The 18,648-nt window shown below is 39.7% G+C and overlaps 1 protein-coding gene across 4 annotated transcripts in view; it reads left to right on the top strand.

The window, feature by feature from the left end:
• BCL11B (BCL11 transcription factor B) overlaps positions 1 to 15,537 on the top strand; it is a gene marked incomplete at its 3' end in the record, with an annotated part of 94,371 nt that extends 78,834 nt beyond the window's left edge. For all 4 annotated transcript variants that reach the window (XM_082000299.1, XM_082000301.1, XM_082000300.1 and 1 more), the window contains one exon: positions 13,526 to 15,537. In XM_082000299.1, the coding sequence (XP_081856425.1) occupies positions 13,526 to 15,537 (2,012 nt within the window). The remainder of the gene's footprint in view (positions 1 to 13,525) is intronic.
• Between the last annotated feature and the right edge of the window lie 3,111 nt (positions 15,538 to 18,648).

The raw sequence follows: 18,648 nt of genomic DNA on the forward strand, positions 1-18,648 counted from the left end.
CTCCCGTCCTCCGCCCCCACCCCCTTCTGTTGCTGCTTTAAAGAGCTGTGCTTATAGGGATTTTGCAGCTCTCCATGTGTTATTAGAAAACGTGTGGCTGGGACGGTTAAAATGGGAGTGCTACTGTATGCAAGAGCAATGTTCACTGTAAGCAATCCAAGGAAATCCTGCCAAGGCAGTATATGAACAGCAGCCAAACAAAACACAGGCGCCTTTCCAGTGAAAACCAGCACACTTCTGCAAATAGAGGAAAAATTGACTTTCTGATTTGGAGTGTTTCTACAACTTAGAAGAATTACTACAGTGATTGTTCTAAAAATATTTTTCAGCAGCACATTCTCAACGGGGTTGGGATGCTTAGCGTTGTTTAATTATGCTCCTCTTAGGTGATCAATCTGGATTGTATAGAAATAAAATAGGAAGTTTTTAGGATCTTCTTTTAAGCCAACATTGGCATTATTTTATGCAGTCTTATAGTGGCATAAACCACCACCTATTTAAAGAGCAAAAATTGTATTTTTATGTCTGCATTTCAGGAAGTATGATTGGAGATTTGTCTTTTGCAACTTCATAGTCGTAGTCTGCAATTTAACTGCTTAATTTAGAGCAACCCCCAGGATCCCTGCTTCTGTAACTGATAGGTTTTATTTTTAATCTGAAGTGTTTCATACCTTCCTCCTTCCCTTGCTCTCCTTCCCGCTTCCCCCCCGGTATTTGGACTTTTAATGATTCTGTTCATTTTGCTTCTTTGTTCACCCAGACTGGGATTTTCCTTTAAAGGACTTTTGAGTCCTGCAGAAACCCTTTAGTGTAAGATGTGTCTGCAGACATTCTGGCATTCAAAAAATTTCCATAATGGTGGAAATTGAATGGGATTCCACAGATTTGTTTATTGCCAAGAATAAATATGTTATTAAAAAAAAATTTTGCTAGTCTCAGGTAGAATTTTTTCAAAGAATTCTTAATAACGGCATTTAAGAATGCAGTCAGTTTATCTAAAGTGAGCTAAAGAAATAGGATAGATCTATGGAGAGTTATTATTATCCTTTTTTACTTCCAAAACCCAATATAATATCAGCATAAGAAAAGGCAACAGAATTGTCAAAGATTAATTTCAGTTTATGTATTTCTCCTATTTAAACTGTTTTTCTTTTAACTAAAGATACAAAAGATACTTTACTAGATATGTCTTCATTTATTCCTCTCAACTATTTACAATTGAGTTCTTTAGGCTTATAGGTGCTGTGAATGCAGTTCTCTTCTTTTAATTACACCACCATAAACCAGATTTATCCCTACATTGAAGACTGTGTCTTGAGACCAACAAATAAATCCCAGTGTGGAAGAAGACCCTCATCCAGAGCCCACTGAAGCCAGTGGAGAGATCTTATTGACTTTGGTGGGCATTGTATGGGGATATTGAGCATTCATTTCCTCTTCCTCTTTTGAATGTAACTACTCATTTCCTGGGTGAGATACTCTCTACTTTAAACAAATCTTAAAGTTGCTCTAATTCACTAAATTGACTTGCGCTGTATTTAGCATTCAGGCAAATCTTCCCAGAGGGTGAAACTCTTGTATACTCTTCTTCCAAAATAAAATTGAGTTTTTGAAGGTCTAGTCGGAATAGTTGGGGAAGGATGGACCTCTGCCCTGTACTCAGTCCCCATTCTCCTTTGTGCATAGTGCTGTATTCATAGCCGGTCTTACAGAGGGCAAATCATCTACATCTACATCTACATCTACATCTACATCTACATCTACATCTACACACACTTACATACGTATATATGTGTGTATATATAAAAATAAAAGAAAGCTTGAAAATGTAAGCATTTCTGCCTTGAATGTGAGGGATATCCTCCACTGTATTCAAATGAGGACATGGAAGTTGTGGCATATGCCGTGTCAAGGCACAGCCATCCAGTTCTGTATCTTTAAATGTTGATGCGTAACAGTGAAACCAGGTGAGATCTGGCCCCAGGTGTTGGCTGCTGCATGCATTGCTGAACAATTTTTAAAGGATGCAGATTGGGTGGTTGGAGGAGGAAAAAGTAGGTCTTTTCCTAAATAGATCTTTCTTTGTGAAATATGTTGTAGGTTTAACGCAATGATTAAAAAAATGATTGACTTAAGCTTCGTACATTCCACTAAGAGCAACTCGGTATAACCCAGTCCTGACCTGGGTCCCCCTGAGGTGCACTGCTAGTTGTCACAGAGCCCCAGTTGTGCGAAACTGGAGGAAGATTTTGTTGAGACCATGAAACTCATTTCACTGGTTACTGTACGCAAATGCTGAATTAAGAGTCCTTCACAGAATTAGTCTGAAGGGAAAGCTTGGATGCTGAAGAGGTCCTCCAAGGACTGCTTCTGCTTTCCCTGTCTGCACATTGAGAGCCTTACACGGCTGTTGAAAAACAGCTCCACAGCAAAGTTTTTGCCTTCGTTCTTGTCAACACAGTTTTGAATCATTTTACCTTCAAGTCCATAGGTTCAAGTTCTGTGGTCACCAGAGATGTGGCATCAAGGCAAATTTGCAGATAATTTGGGTAGTGGTTCATGACTGAAGATGTGTGGCTTCTAAATGGAATTAGAGGTGTAGTTTGTTGCAGGAAAAAATTATTGATACAAAAGGAAGGTTTTATTCTGAGACATCTGCAGGTTGGCAGCTGTGCCATCCATGTCTGTTCTTCTGAGTAACGGAAGCCATGCAGCCGGGAATAGCAGTCTTTTAGTGACAAGTGTTGAGAATATCGGTTGAATTGCACCATGAAAATATTTTCATTATTTTTATTATTGCTATTCTGCAAGCAGATTTGAGATGTGTGTCTGCCTGTGTCTGTGCGCGCGAGCAGATGAGGTAGAGAGGGAGGGCTGTTATTTTTATTTTTCATCAGTCGCACCTCCTTAGCATTTTGTACATATCAGCATTCTAGCCGAATGATTTGCTAATTGCACTGGAAGACCCACTTTAAATTCAGGAATACTGAAACTTTGAAACTGTAACATTTTGACTGGCGAGAATGACCAGTCTTCTTTTCTCTTTCGCAGTGAGCTAGTTGAAGGAAGCTGGCATTGTCGCAGAGTGAAAGCTCTGCAGAAGTGCCGCAGGTTTTTCATATGGAAATGTGAAATAATGGGGTGATTAAATAGAGCTGTATATTAAAGTACATCTGACATTAGAATTAGCATAATGTGCTCTAGCCCTAGGCTGAGTACTTTATTTGCCATCTGCGTCGGACCAAAATCCCCTGGGGAAGCGCTAAAATATTCTGAATAAACTCAGCCCGAGTTCTTATTGAGAGTAAAATACCATTTGTGGCACGTCGTATTGATTCGTCTTAATTGCGGTGCAGAAAAGAACATTCAGTTGCTGATGACTTTTGTACTCTGTGACAAGTCGGCTGGAGTTATTCTAACACTGCAGTTGGTTAACCTGAACAGACTGTCGTGCGCAGAGAAGGAGAAAACCTTATCCTCGGTAGCATAAACTACAGTATCCTCTCCCGGCTTTACTCCTTTCTAGCTCGATGCAGCATCCTTTCATTTTATTTATATTATTTCCTGGAAACAGCAGCCAATGAACTGACGGGGAAATGGGACTTCATTGAATCAGTCCAAGAAAATTCACATTCTTACCTAGTTATTCTTCCCAGTCTCCCTCCCCACACTTCCACCCTCACATATTCTTAAAAAAAATCCAGAAACATCTGACCAGCTTTCATCTAAGTGAGTGAAAATCAGTGGAACTTGTCCTTGAGGATCCATCTCCGGAACCATTAGTTCAAGAGATTTATTATGTATATTTTGTAAAAAGCTGTGGCTTCTCCTGTGCATAAGCCCACAGTCTTAGTCGGTTGTAATGGTTTGATTTTTGTCAACTCTCTGCTCAAATAGGTTGCTGAATACCTTTGAAAAAATGCTTATAACATGCATAAAAGATAAATATTTCATCTGAAGGAAAATACTTTGATGCTCCATCCAATTCTGTAACATTCATAAGGTCCAGTTTTTACCCTATAATTGCCTATCATTATATACAATTTACATATTCAAACATTCTCTACAAACCTTAGTCTAGCATGTTTTTATTACAAATTCAGATCAAGGGAATAACCTTTAACTTCAGAGACAAATGAGACAAATTTACAAGTGCATGTCTGCTGTTTTCTTGTGTTTTATAAATCCCTGCAGACCCGAACACTTTTGCTATAACGCCACTCAGAACAATATACATATATTACTACTTGTTTGTAGTGCTTCGGTAATGAGTCCCCTTTGTATTAGATAACCTATATAATTCAGCATCTAGGCCCTCCATAACGTCAATTATCTCCTCATAGCTAAATGTACATTCCATTAAAACAAGATTTACAGCCTTTATAATACTTCTTAGGATTGAACGTGGAGATTTTGTGGATTTAAAGAAGCAGAGATGGGAGTTAGCATTTGTTAAAGAAGCGATGAATTAAAACAAAAATGCTATTTCATTTACTAACTATGAATAGGCACCTAATACCCTTAAGAAATAGTTGTAGGAAGACAGACTGAAGTAGTCCTGGGGAAAAAAACAGGAAAATTTGTTTCCACCCTTTGGCTTTTTTATTGTTTCCTAATTTACTCTTTATTTTTCCATTATATGACATGGACAATTTCCTTTATATATCCTCCCTTAAGTTCCTATTCAGATTACTGAGGATTCTTGCTTGCAAGATGAGAAAATGGCACCTTAGAAAAGTCTGTGGGAAAAAAAGAATCCCAGCCCTTGCCAGTTTTCAAACAAAACTACTTGCAGGAAACCGATTTAAAGGGAAGCTGCTGGCATATATCATATGTTGTAGAAAAGACTGACATTATTTCAAATGCATTTGAATACCTTATGCAAAGAAAAGGCCTAAAAGTGTCCTTGAGCAGTACGAGGGTTTTTCATGAATGCTGTAAATGGGATCCTATATATTACACCACCAGCCATGGGTAGCCCTATGGTCTTTTCATCTCATGAGCGGGTGACGTGAATTTCCCCCCGTATTACATTCCCCATTTTCACTGATAGTTTTCACTATTTTATACAGCAGGTTTGTAAAACATTCTTTCAGTCTGCTAGCTGATGTCTTAGGTTCAGAGAAACTAACTGAAAGACACAAAGCTGTTTAGATGCTAAAGGTGGAATCAACTGAAACTGTTGTATCACAAAGGGCTAATTTAAAAGTTAACTCATTCACTATTGATTTTTTAATATTGATTTTCCTGTTTGCTCTGTACTTTTCACACTTCTCCCTTTCTCTGCTTTATAAATTGCCTTTGTATTTTAGAATTTAACACCAATTAGAAGGCGGCGTTCAGAGATGACAAACATGGTTTTTGTCTTCCATTTTAATAGTGCTTCGGGGTCAAAATCCCTGTGTCATGAGTTCCAATTCTTGCTATGCATTTTTCTTTCTGTTCCTGCACTAAGTAAAAGCACTTCTTGTGCTTCTATAGGCTGAACATTAACTTCCAGTAAGCCACAAGCTCTTTTAAGGAATGAGAAATTGGACATCCAGAAGGAAGTTGCCTAAAATGACTATTGACATTTTATACCTAAAAATATAATATTACCATTTTGTAATGCACTAGAAATTAAACTGAGCTGTGCATTTGGCTCATTTATGTGAATCTGGCAGTACAGATCTGAGGTATGATTAAGTCTCACAGAAAATGGGACTATTGAACACAAGCTGCATCTTCAGCCAAAGGTCGCCTGTGTCCATTAAGAAGCAGGAAGCATCTGTTTGTGTTATGCATGGCTGTAGTCTGCTTGCAGTCTCCTTCTTTTTTGTAAATATAAATGCCAGAGAGGATGCATAAGATGCTTCTGTGGAAGGTTTAATAAAAAAAAAAGTCACAACTTGGTATATTCATATAAGCCTGGTTAAGATCCTTGTTTGCAATAACCTCGTATAGCCTATCTGGAAAAATTTGAAGTCTTCAATGGTGGTCATCTGAGCTACTTTGAATACATAGCAGGGCAATTCAAACCAGTTTGGTTAGGAGTACAATTTTAAGGTATCAGGTTGATATCTCGAAGTCTTTCAAAGGTTCATGCTCTTTGTTCTTGGAATTATTGAAAGGATTGGCTGTAGACAGACAGCATGAGAGACTGACTTCTCAGCTGTGTGACTGGTAGTTAATCTGTTTGGTTTTCCACTCAAATGATACAATAGTTAATTTGACAAAAAAAAAAATTTCTTACAAGACGATAAACAGATAATTTGCAGTCCTGCCTAATAGAAAAGCAATACCACCGAAAAGCACAAATGGCTTCACAAAATGAAATAGGCTCCCAAAAGTGGGGCAGCATTTAATCCAGCAAAGACAGAGTTTGGCAGTTGGCTTTAGCATAGAAAGAATTAATAGTACATTACTAATAGTAGTGTAATATTAATATATTTTAATATTGGTGTCAACCAGTGCTATTGTAGATCTTTTTCAACAGGTAGAAAATGCTCTTGAGAATATTTGCATCACTAATTAAAATCACTGCTGGGAATGAGAGGGTCTTGAGGGGTTTGTAGGTTCTCTTGGCATAAAGCTTCTTGCATAATCTCTATAGAGAACTTGCAGTCTCACTAGTCAAGGTAGAAACAGGATGGGAGAAGCTGTAAAACACGGAGGCAGTGTGTGGGAGAAGAATACTGCATGAAGTCGTGGTTTTTCTTCTGTTTGAAGATGGCACTGGAGGAGATAGGCTATTCAAGAGGCAACGTATAAAAAGAGAAGAGGGCCTAGCATGGGACGAAACAGGATTCTGTTACTGAGAAGTAACACTTCTCCGTTACTTCTCCTCCTTTCTTCAGACACCTTATTTTTCCATCCACCTCTTAAAAACATTTCATTTTTGTTTCCCTGACACATTCTTTTCTTTCATCAACCTCATTCTGAGATTTCCCATTTCCAGATGATGACAGGCTCTGTGGCCCCTCATGCTTGGGCTCTTGCACCTAAACTTTCATCTCCTCTTCTTAACTGAGGTGCACTTCAGGTTGACTGAGCTTTACAAGAGAGAGCGGCTATTTCGCTGAGTGGAGAACTGGAGGTGCTTAGGTTGTGAGACTGCAGGTGTCTTGCTAAGTCATGAAACAAGAACTTCAGTTGCCAGTTGATGCTTACTGTATGAATTGTTGGTGATAGCCCCCATCATCCTTAGCAGGATGTGCTGTAAGACTCTCTTGAGCCCTTTCTTTAGACAAGGCAGTGTAGGAATGGATGCACTGCGTTAGCTCTGGGGATGGGTAGAGGAGTTGGGCTTCTTTTACATCTTCAGCTCGTGTTGCTGTCAAAACAAAATTAAAATGAAGAGAGGTATAAAGAGAAATGGTTCCTTTGTGTTTGGTCTTTAAAACTGGTGACTGGCATTGTACTGGCAGTGGTGGTCCTCACCCAGGCTTGGACTCTCCACACTTCTTTTTCATTAAGGCTGTCAGACCCTCTGAAATGGAGGTAGCAGCACATCCAAACACCCCAGGGAGTGCAGGGAGAGTAAACCTCTCGATACTGGGTGTGCTCAGCATATGTTTATTCAGTCATAAACATATGCAAGTAAATGTTCTTGCTAACTTGGAAAATTTAGAGTGGTAATATGCCTTATAAAACTTCTTCAGCAGAAATACCTATATCAGAGATCTTTTTGCATATGCAATCAAGCACCAAGTATGAACCGATATAGTTCACACTGCAGATCCACACTGCAGACACCTGGAAAGTATTTGGCCCGTGTCTAGGTGACCTGTCAAACCACTTATAACCATATATTTTCTTCACTATGAAACACTACATCTTTCCAGTATTTAATGCCCTTCTCTTTAATGTCAGCTGGTCTTATAAGGAGACTTGTTAAACCAGTGTTCTCGATTATGGCATTTTAATTTAATAATCATTCAATTAAAGGTGTGGTTTTTATGGAGCATCCACATTACCTTTACTGGTATTATTAGAGTAACCATCATAATAACAAGAAGTAATTATTTAAATGCTCATTAAAAATCAAGTGGTGGAGAAGAGGGTAACATTGTTGGAAAGATTGTATGAACCTGATACATGTCTGTTCCCGAGTGCTACAATAAAAGGTGTCCTTTCTTTAAAGCTTGCAAGTTTCTACTTTTCCTGAACTTCTAAAGGTGCAGTAAAGCAACATTAAAATTCCTTAACATTTTTATTGCTGCTGCTGTAACTTTATAAAGGGAACCAGAAACATTATCTGGAAAGTATTGCTGGAGAATGGCAGTGGTTATGTGGACCTGACTGCAGGTCCTCATCGCAGTCCTCGCAGGGGTTATGGGTGGGTAATTAAAAAAGAGGGGAGTTCGTTCTCTGTTACAGCTAATGGAATTATTCAGGCATGCTGAGGGGAGGATTCGTAAGGCACTGGATGTCACTGTAACCCAGCAGAAAATAATGAATTCTCAACAATTCTTATCTCACACTGATTATTGTTTGATGGTATCCAGAATAACTGAGGATATTTTGGGGGAAATTCATCTCCAGGGCAAAGGCGCTCAGCATTCCGGGTATATAGGAAGTCGTGTACCAACTGGGCAAGGAAGATCTGCGTATCACTAAGTGATGCAAGTCAGACTGCAGAGGACAGATAAGTCAGGGGATTCAGGCTGCCTGGTGCAGTGGGATGGATGTCCACAGACCCAGGCTACTCGTGTTCTGGGCTGGGCAAACCGACCTGTCTTTTCTCAGTGCCCCCTCTAAGGGCAGAATTTGGGAGGCAGGATCTCAATTTAGCTTTGTTTTGTGCTGTTCATGAATGAGAAAAAAGCTCATTATTGCTTTGACATTTTGAATGGAACATAATCTGTCATGCAGTAATGGAGGGAACACATTTTAATATTTCTGGAAAAGACCTTTTGTCATAATACGCAGAAAAGGCAAGAGTGTTCAATAAGTTCATAGTTTATAATTAGCTGCTTAGAGAGAAGATACTAGAGAGATTTTCAATCTACCAGATAAAACCATAACAAGATCTAATGGTTGGCAGTTGAACTCAGCAATTTGAATTGGAAAGAAGGCAGGTTTTTTAATACTGAAGATAATCAACCATTGCCACAGAATACTCCGATACATAGTGAATTCTCTCTCATTTGGCATTTCCAAATCAAGTGGGGAGAAGGGGGTGCTAAAAGACGTAATGTGGTTCAACTGCAAATCCTGAGCTGGTTGATATCTGTATGTGAGGTGCAGACTAAGTTGTTTCCTATGTTTTTTATGTACGTGTAGGTAGGAGAAAATATTATGATCTTAAATTGCAGGAAGAAAGATTTAGATTAGGCATTTGGGGAACCTTCATGATAGTAAAGGAGAGGAAGAATGAGGCAGACTTCGGGAAGGTTGTAGACTCTCTATCTGGGCGACCTTTGGAGTGGGATAATGGAGCATCTGCCATAGATATGAATAGATGCATAGATACGGACAACCCTTGGGTCAGGAATTGGACAAGGGCAACCCTTAAGGTTTATCTCAGTCCTCTCATTCTTTAATTTCACAGTCCTTCCTAGCCTTCAAATCAAAATTTCTGAACCTAGACACATTTGCATCTGTAGGATTCAGCCCTACAAACTTGTCTCATGTCTGAACTCCAGTGGCACTATTTGTTTGGCTTTAGTGCAACCTTGAAGCTACTACTGACTGCTCAGGGCTTGTGGCCTGGATGTCTCACCTCCGTACGTACACCGTATCTACCAGCTAAGCCATTTTGAGCCATCAGCCATGAAAATCATGCCTAGTTACAGACTGTAGGGTTGAATACATGTGCAATTCGTTGAACAATTTTAATGAAGTCTTGGCTTGTGCTTAACTCTAAGCACATGAATAATTTCATCACTATCCAACTTCAGCCTATGCTTAAGTTTCACTGATGTTGATTATTCACATGCTCAAAGTCAAGCACATGCTAAAGTGATAAAGACTGCATATGGCAAAGCCTATATAGCTAGTTGTCATAAAGTGAGTATTTAGATAGACTTCAGTGCAGGTGGCAAGGGATTAAGACAGCCATATATCAAAAGTAGCCTTATAACAAAGAGTTTTATAGTGTAGGTGCACTGCATTATTAAATATAAGGATCATTCTTGAGCAATACATGGCTTTTTCTGGGCATGTTTAAAATATTTAGCAAGTTTTTGAATATAAAGATGTTCAGAGTGGATCTTCAAAGACTTTTTGACATTGTTCTGTTCTTAAAAGTGAGTATCTACACTGCTCAGGGCAACTCTAGGCAAGATAACCATGAAGTGATAATATGGAAATGAACATTTTATTTTATTTTTTTCTTTTTTTTTAAACGGGGCATCTGGGGAGAGTCTTTGAGGGTTGTGAAAGTTAAAATATATATATATACACACAGGCATGCACACACGAACACTCATGAAGCAGTCAGAAATTTGCAGCCAGGTAGCCTGCAGTCAATTTTGCCATTGTGTCGGGGTCTCCTGAAGAGGAGTGTTAAGGAGCACAAAAGCTAAACAAAACAAAAAGGAAGAGAAGACTGTTTTATGACTGCTAACTTGTAAATCTTAGATCTCTAATGGCACTAATTTGCTCTGTTTGAAAGAAAACTGAAAAGGAGGGGGATTTAGCTTCCTCACTTGAATTTCACGGAGATGAAGTTTTGGAGAACAAAACAAAACAAAACAAAACATCTCAGTTCCATGTAACATGTAGTAGCAAGCATCCAGCCAGCTGCCATTTTGAGGGTAATTTTTTTAATCAGCCATTTCAGCTTTATATTGGCCTTGATCCTCAGCCTGCTCAGGAATTTTTCTCCTTACGTATGTGCTGAAGTAAACGTGTTGCTGTTATTGTCGTCGTCATCATCTAATTCACAGCTGCTTTCTTCCTCCTGTCAGCTCTTGAGCTAAGCAAGGAGAACACATGCACACACACATACACACACACTCACACACTTTATTTTTTAAAGAAAGAAGCCCCCACAACAAAAAAGAATGCATGCTGTGACTTTAAAAGTGAAAGAATCGAACAGCTGTGGGTAATAAATCGATTAATTAGAGTGGATAAAATGAAGGTGAAGGGTGCAGAGCACTCTTTAATTTGAAGATATATGACCTTGTAAGATGCTGCACTTCATTTGCTATTAGATCACACTTCAGAAGGGGCTTTATTAAAATCTATTCTAGGGTAAGCTGAGGTAAAACATATTGTTAAAAAAAGCTTTTGACAGGGTATGTTATATACTTTAGTCTGCTTCAGTGATTTCTGTCACTTTTTATACTACACATGTTGCCGTGCAAGAAAAGTTAAAGGTCTAGACATTTTCATCATATTTCTGTAAGAAACAGAAATTTAAATATTTGAAGTAATAATGGGAGCATTTACTTTGCTTTGGCTGCAGAGCTGACATAAAACTCCCTAACTGCCTCAGTGCTGAGTAGATTTTTAAGGGATAATCTATCAGTTCCTTCCCGTGTTTGTATGTGGCTTTCATTAATGTCAATAGCAGTTACGGGCAGTTTTTCCCAAGCTCAGTTCAGTTCCCAAACTTGTGTTTTTCTCCAATAGCGGTTGTTAGAGATTAATCAAAGCAAATGGGTCGGTCCCGTACGACGCAGCGTGCAGGGCTGGGGCACGGGGGCCGTGTCAGCCAGGCAGAAGTGCCCACTGTGGTGTGTATGTTTTTTCTTGGCTGTGGAGAGCCGACTTCTCTGAAATCGGGGTCTGAAGCCGCTATCCACAGCAATAGCCCTGCTAAATCAGTAAGAGCATGAGGAGCTGCACCACGTTTATCACCTACCTTTGTAAATAAGTCTCAATCTGATAGATGCTCTTTTCTTTACGCTTTTATGGGTGTTCATTGCATGATAAGATTAGATAGACTGACAGGCTGATAGGTAGGCAGATAATCTTCTAGCCTTCTTGTATAAGGTTTTGTAGGTTTTGTTAGCAGCAGCCGTTCCTGCAAACAACCAGAAGAGGGGAATTTGTCAGCAGCAATCCTGCTTTGCCTGGTGCGGCCGAGTTTAATTTTTTTTCTTTTTTTTTTTTTTCTTTGACTTCTATGAGTCATTCCTCTCTGCAGAGGTAATTTTGATAATACGGTTCTGTTCACCTTATAAACTCCTTCATTTTCAAGCTCAAGTAACAGGCTTTTGTGAGTCGCAGTCCCCCCTGTCTAGAAAGGGGTTGTGTAGTTCAGCTTCGGATCTGAGCTCCTGCTGAGGGGCTGGGATCAAGCTTCATTTGGGCCGTTATGCAGATATGGGGCAGGCAGAAAACCTCCTTCAGGTTTTGAACTTTCAGGAAGTTCAGTGCCTTTAGGTGCACCAGGGCCATGGCTAGCCAAAATATGTGCTTTCATAAACAAACAAACAGACAAACAAGAAATTAATTTTAAATTTTCCAGCATAGGTAGTTGTTTTTCCGGAAACCTCCACCCTCATTTAAAAAAAACAAAAACCAAAAACCAAAACCCAACCAAATCCTGGATCGTGATTTTCAAGCTGACGCATATTTATGAATTTATCAGAGTCTTGCAGAGGCATTGAAAAAAGGGCGAGGGGGGAAAGTGCTTTTTGAAGATAGCACAGAGTTTATATTGTGCCCAGGACTGGAATTTTCTAGCTAGCAAAATTATGACTGTAGTGCAGACTTGTCCACACCTGTCCTTTATGTAAAGCTGAATCAAGGTTAAAGGAATGCTTTCCACCTTTATGCAGTCGTTCAAAGAGGCTAGAAAGGCAAACAGAACAGTGTTTTTGGCTCTGGTGAGCATTTCTGCATTGGAGGGCAGGCTCAGGCTCAGAAATTCTTGGGATCCAGTTCAAGCATGGCCCGACATTTGTTACTGTTAATTGCAACTGTGCTGTCGGCTTTGATTACCGGATGTTTCATTTGAGTGGCTTCTTGGTGTTTTGGCAAAAAGAATGTCAAAGTGGTTTATACAAGGGTATGTTTTCCAAGCTCCTGTTGACTTGAATAGGACTTGTACAGCTAAATACCTACACAGTATTTTAAAAATGGAAGTGCTGGCATGACTGAAGCATGTATAAATTAAATTCAGCAAGGTCTCAGGGGACTGCTGCATGAAGTATATAAAAATATAAAATGAAAGAGTGAAAATTACACTGAAGCTCCTTGCAGGTGCCTTGTAAAACCTCCTACACTGCATTTTCCTTGGTTTTGTCTGTAGTCATAAATCCCTTGAAACAAATTCCTTTTTGTGGAATAAACACGTGAAAGGATTTGGATCCTTATGCGTCACAAAGGTTTTATTTGCAAATTAGAGAATATAACTGTATATAGTACCAATGAGTATGTGTGATATTTGTCATACATGTCAAGTGAATAAGTGTGGTGAGTAAATGTGCTGTTCAACAATTTATATCAGTCAATACATTGCAATTAAGTCCTTCTTTCAGAAATGCCAAGGAGGAAATGTGTTAGCAAAATAAAGCTCATGCCAACTGTATTTAAATGTTCTCCGCTGTATTATTTTTTGAGCGTTCTTTCTGTTTTTCTTTTATAGGTAAAGATGAGCCTTCAAGCTATATTTGCACAACATGCAAGCAGCCTTTTAATAGCGCTTGGTTCTTGCTTCAGCATGCCCAGAACACACATGGATTCCGCATCTACCTGGAAACAAGTCCTTCAAACAGCTCCCTTACTCCACGCATCACCATCCCTCCTCCTCTGGGACCGGAGACTGTCGCACAGTCCCCGCTGATGAATTTCCTTGGAGACAACAACCCTTTCAATCTTCTGCGGATGACAGGACCCATCTTGCGCGAACACCCTGGCTTTGGTGAGGGTCGGCTCCCAAACACGCCTCCGCTCTTCAGCCCACCGCCTCGTCATCATCTGGATCCACATCGCCTTAGTGCCGAAGAAATGGGGTTAGTTGCCCAGCATCCCAGTGCCTTTGACAGAGTTATGCGTTTAAATCCCATGGCAATTGAGTCCCCAGCGATGGATTTCTCCAGAAGGCTTCGAGAGCTGGCAGGAAACAGTTCCACCCCTCCGCCAGTCTCGCCCAGTCGCACCAACCCTATGCATCGCCTGTTGAATCCTTTCCAGCCGAGTCCTAAATCACCTTTTTTGAGCACCCCGCCACTGCCCCCCATGCCCCCCAGCAGCACTACGCCTCCCCAGCCTCAGGCCAAGAGCAAGTCCTGTGAATTTTGTGGAAAAACCTTCAAGTTCCAGAGCAATCTTATCGTGCACCGGCGCAGTCACACAGGAGAAAAGCCCTACAAGTGTCAGCTCTGTGACCACGCTTGCTCCCAGGCCAGCAAGCTAAAACGCCACATGAAAACGCATATGCATAAAGCTGGCTCCATGACAGGCAGGTCAGACGATGGACTATCCACCACTAGTTCCCCTGAGCCAGGCACAAGTGAGCTCACTGGAGAGGGACTGAAATCCAGTGAGGCAGATTTCAGGAACGAGAGCGATCCCTCCCTGGGCCATGACAATGAAGAGGAGGAAGAGGAGGAGGAGGAGGAAGAGGAGCTTGAAAATGAGAGCCGGCCAGAGTCAAGCTTCAGTATGGACTCGGAGCTGAGTCGTAACCGAGAAAATGGCTCCAAGTCACTGCCGGACGAGAAATCCCTCGTCCTGGGAAAAGTCATCGAGAACGTAAGTCTAGGTGCCATCCAGCAATACAACGACATGCTAGCTGAAAAACAGAAGAGGAGTAGCTTCATGAAAAGGTCTTCTGACCAGCGAGACTTGTGTCCTCGAGACCTCTGTCAGAGAGATCCAGGCGATGAGGACTCTGTGGTAGGAGAGCTGGACCGCACTGAGGAAGGGACGGTCAACGGAAGAAACTTTGGCCCGGGTGAACCCTTCCCAAACTTGTTCCCCCGCAAGCCAACGCCTATCACGAGCCCCAGTTTAAACAATTCCTCTAAAAGAATAAAGGTAGAGAAAGATTTGGACCTGCCACCAGCAACAATAATACCTTCCGAAAACGTTTACTCCCAGTGGCTGGTAGGGTACGCAGCATCGCGGCACTTCATGAAGGATCCGTTCCTCGGATTCACAGACTCCCGACAATCCCCCTTCGCGACCTCTTCCGAGCACTCGTCGGAGAACGGGAGCCTGCGTTTCTCCACCCCGCCGGGGGACATGCTGGACGGGGGGCTCTCAGGGCGCAGTGGCACGGCCAGCGGAGGCAGCACCCCCCACATCAGCGGTCCTGGCCCCGGGCGACCCAGTTCGAAGGAAGGGCGCAGGAGCGATACATGTGAGTACTGTGGCAAAGTCTTTAAGAACTGCAGCAATTTGACGGTGCACCGTCGGAGCCACACTGGAGAGCGGCCTTACAAATGCGAGCTCTGCAACTATGCATGTGCCCAGAGCAGTAAGCTGACGCGCCATATGAAAACGCATGGCCAGATAGGGAAGGAGGTCTACCGCTGCGACATTTGCCAGATGCCCTTCAGTGTTTACAGCACCCTGGAGAAACACATGAAAAAGTGGCATGGAGAACATTTGCTGACAAATGACGTCAAAATTGAGCAGGCAGAAAGAAGCTAAGGCCCCCCCCATCCCTCGCCCCCCCCGTCCCCGCTAGGTTAAATTTCAGGGGTCTAGGTAACATTTTATTTGTACAGTTTAACTATTGCCAACTGAGAAAAGATGACCTAACTTGCCTCCGTAAACATAACTTAGCATAACTATGGTAGGTGCCAGACTTTGGCACTTAAAATATAACCTGTGTCTACAAAGTTCTATTAAACCCGAGGGTTGATTAAGGCAGTAAAAATTGTGGAGCCTTTTAACTGTGCAATAATTTCTGTATTTATTGGGTTTTTGTAATTTTTTGGCATGTGCAGGTACTTTTTTTTATTCTTTCTGTTTAAATTACTTTTAAAATTTTGTTGGGTATCCCTTTTTAATTTTACCCAGTCGTAGCCTGAGATTACTTGCATTGTAGGGGAGAAACATATCTTTTTAAATTATAATTTTTGGGCCGCTGCTTTGTTGAAATTTAAGCTAAGCAAGTGTAATTTCTTGTGAAGAAGCCAGCATTTGAACAGAAATCTTTCCTTTTTTTTTCCTTTCTTTTTTTTTTTTTCCTTTCCTCTTCTTAAATAACCTTGAAGATTAGGGAAAACAAAATTGTACAGCGGATAACAATCTTTAAAAGTAGCACTTTCGTTTGGAATTGGATCGAATATGTAGCACTGACAATGTTGCTGATGATTGAGGCCTTTTCTAGATGGATTTCATCACTCAAGATATGGCAACAGGAAAGACGTAGGTGCAGAAGGCAGCTACATTCAAAAACCAGAAATGTTCTTAATTGTGCATTGCTATTGGATAGTTTCGTTTTGTTGTTAAAAGCGATGGCAACGTAATGGTGCCATTTTGTCACTTTTTGGGGTGTTGTTCCCCCCCCCTTCCCCTCCCTCACCTCTTCTCAGAGACAGTAAAAGTACATCTTGAGTACCGTAAGATTCTTTTCAAACCTTGGAGCAGCCAAATGACATCTTTTTTCTTTTTAACCTGCAAAATCATAAATCTGAGTTCAGGACATCTACGTTAGTCCAGATATGCTGTAGTTAAAATAATTACTAGAGGATGGGGAAGTCTGAATTTCTCCATGAAAAACCCCAGCTCATAGGCATTTGGTTTATGAATGGGCATATTAGAACTATCTTATATTATGTACAGTGATGTTATTATAAGGAAGGGAAAAATAAATTCTAGTTGCTTTACCTGTCTTGGCAAAATTCTGCTCCTGCTGAAGTCACTAAGAGTTTTCCCCTTGACTTAATTAGGAACAGAATGGAACCGTATTCAGAGAAAACCATTACGACAGAAAAAAGTAAAGAAAAGAAAAATGCACCTGCTCTACTTTCAAATTCCAAATTTTTTAAAGCCTTTTACAACTAATATTAACAAACAGTGGACAATTATGGTTAGAGATTTTAATTATGTTGACCCGCACTTTAAAGCTTTTGTTTGTGGTTAAGAGAAAAATGGCTTCTCAACAAGAAATTACATCATATTCTTCTACTTGGCCCAAAGGTGGGTTAAACTGTAAGGGAACAGCTGAGATTAAGTGTCAGTGTTGCTAAGCATGGCATTCACAATACTGGCACTATAAAGAAAAATAAATAAAAATAATTTATTGGACAGTTTTTCTACTGCCATTCAATTTGACGTGAGTGCCTTGAAAACTGATCTTCCTATTTGAGTCTCTTGAGACAAATGCAAAACGTTTTTGTGAAATGAAAAGACTTTTAAAAAAAAAAGTAAAACAAGAAAAGTACATTCTTTAGAAAAAAAGAGCCACATTTACTTAAAAAAAAAAAAATTACTGGTTGAAGATAGTGGACATGAAAATGCCATAAGACCCAATCAAATGAAGATGTATACCCAGCACAACTTCGGACATCCATTAGCTGAATTATTCTCAGCCTTTTTTTTTTTTTCAGGACAACGCTGCTTAGGAAATGGAATGGAAATGATTTACTGCTGAATTAAAACTCAAATGACACAAATTACAAGTTGTTATCATTGAATGAGAAAAAACAATTCAGGAACAACGGCTAATTTTTTTAAAAGTTAAATTTAGTGCACTCTGTCTTAAAATACGTTTACAGTATTGAATACATACAAGGGTAAAAAAGAAATTGTGTGTATGTGTGTTTGAGCAATCTTTTTTTTTTCAAAGTTTGCTTAATAGGTTATTAAAAAAAATGCCATAATGGCCATGTGTATATTGTTTTCTTTTGGTGACGGGGTTTTAGTATATATTATATATATTAAAATTTCTTGATTACTGTAAAAGTGGACCAGTATTTGTAATAATGGAGAATGCCTGGGCATTTTACAAAACCAGAAAGAAAAAAAAAAAACTTTTCTTTTTTCCTTGAAAATGTTGCAGTAAAATTTAAATGGTGGGTCTATAAATTTGTTCTTGTCACTGTAACTGTAAAGTCTTGAGTTTTAGTAAATTTTTTTCTGCCTTGGGTGTTGAATTTTTATTTCAAAAAATGTATAGAATCTTGTATTTGGGGATTAAAAGGTGATTGCTACACCATGTAGAAAAAGTATGTAGAAAAAAGTGCTTAATATTGTTATTGCTTTGCAGAAAAAAAAAAAAAATCACGTTTCTGACCTGTACCTATTTTTCTCTTTTTTTCTCCCCTTCTCCCTTTCCTTCCCCTTCTGGAATGGATATTGATATTGGTTGATTCATATGATGTAGGCACTTGCTGTATTTTTACTGAAGCTTGTAATTTTTTAACTGTACGCTTGTCCTTTTAAAGGGATTTAATGTACCTTTTTGTTAGTGAATTTGGAAATAAAAATAAAAACAAACAAACAGGCTGCCATAATATATTTTTTTAATTTGGCAGGATAAAATATTGCAAAAAAAAAAAAAATTTGTATGTGAAGTCCTTATTGTACAGGAAAAAAAGGGGGTTGTTAGACGACCTTTGAGTAAAAGAAACAAAACAAAACAATTAAGTGCTTTTTTATTTTTAATTTTTTTTGTTGTTGTTGTTCACAAATAATTTTAGTTGTATATATATTTCTTTTGTCAGAAATGGCCTACAAAAAAAGTGCTGTTCCCACAGGGCTCTAAATAACTTCAAAGTTGCCTGGACCCCTTGCATCAAGGTTTTACCAGGT

Source organism: Phaethon aethereus, assembly GCF_964289735.1.
Source record: "Phaethon aethereus genome assembly, chromosome: 5".
In the NCBI taxonomy this organism is placed as follows: domain Eukaryota; kingdom Metazoa; phylum Chordata; class Aves; order Phaethontiformes; family Phaethontidae; genus Phaethon; species Phaethon aethereus.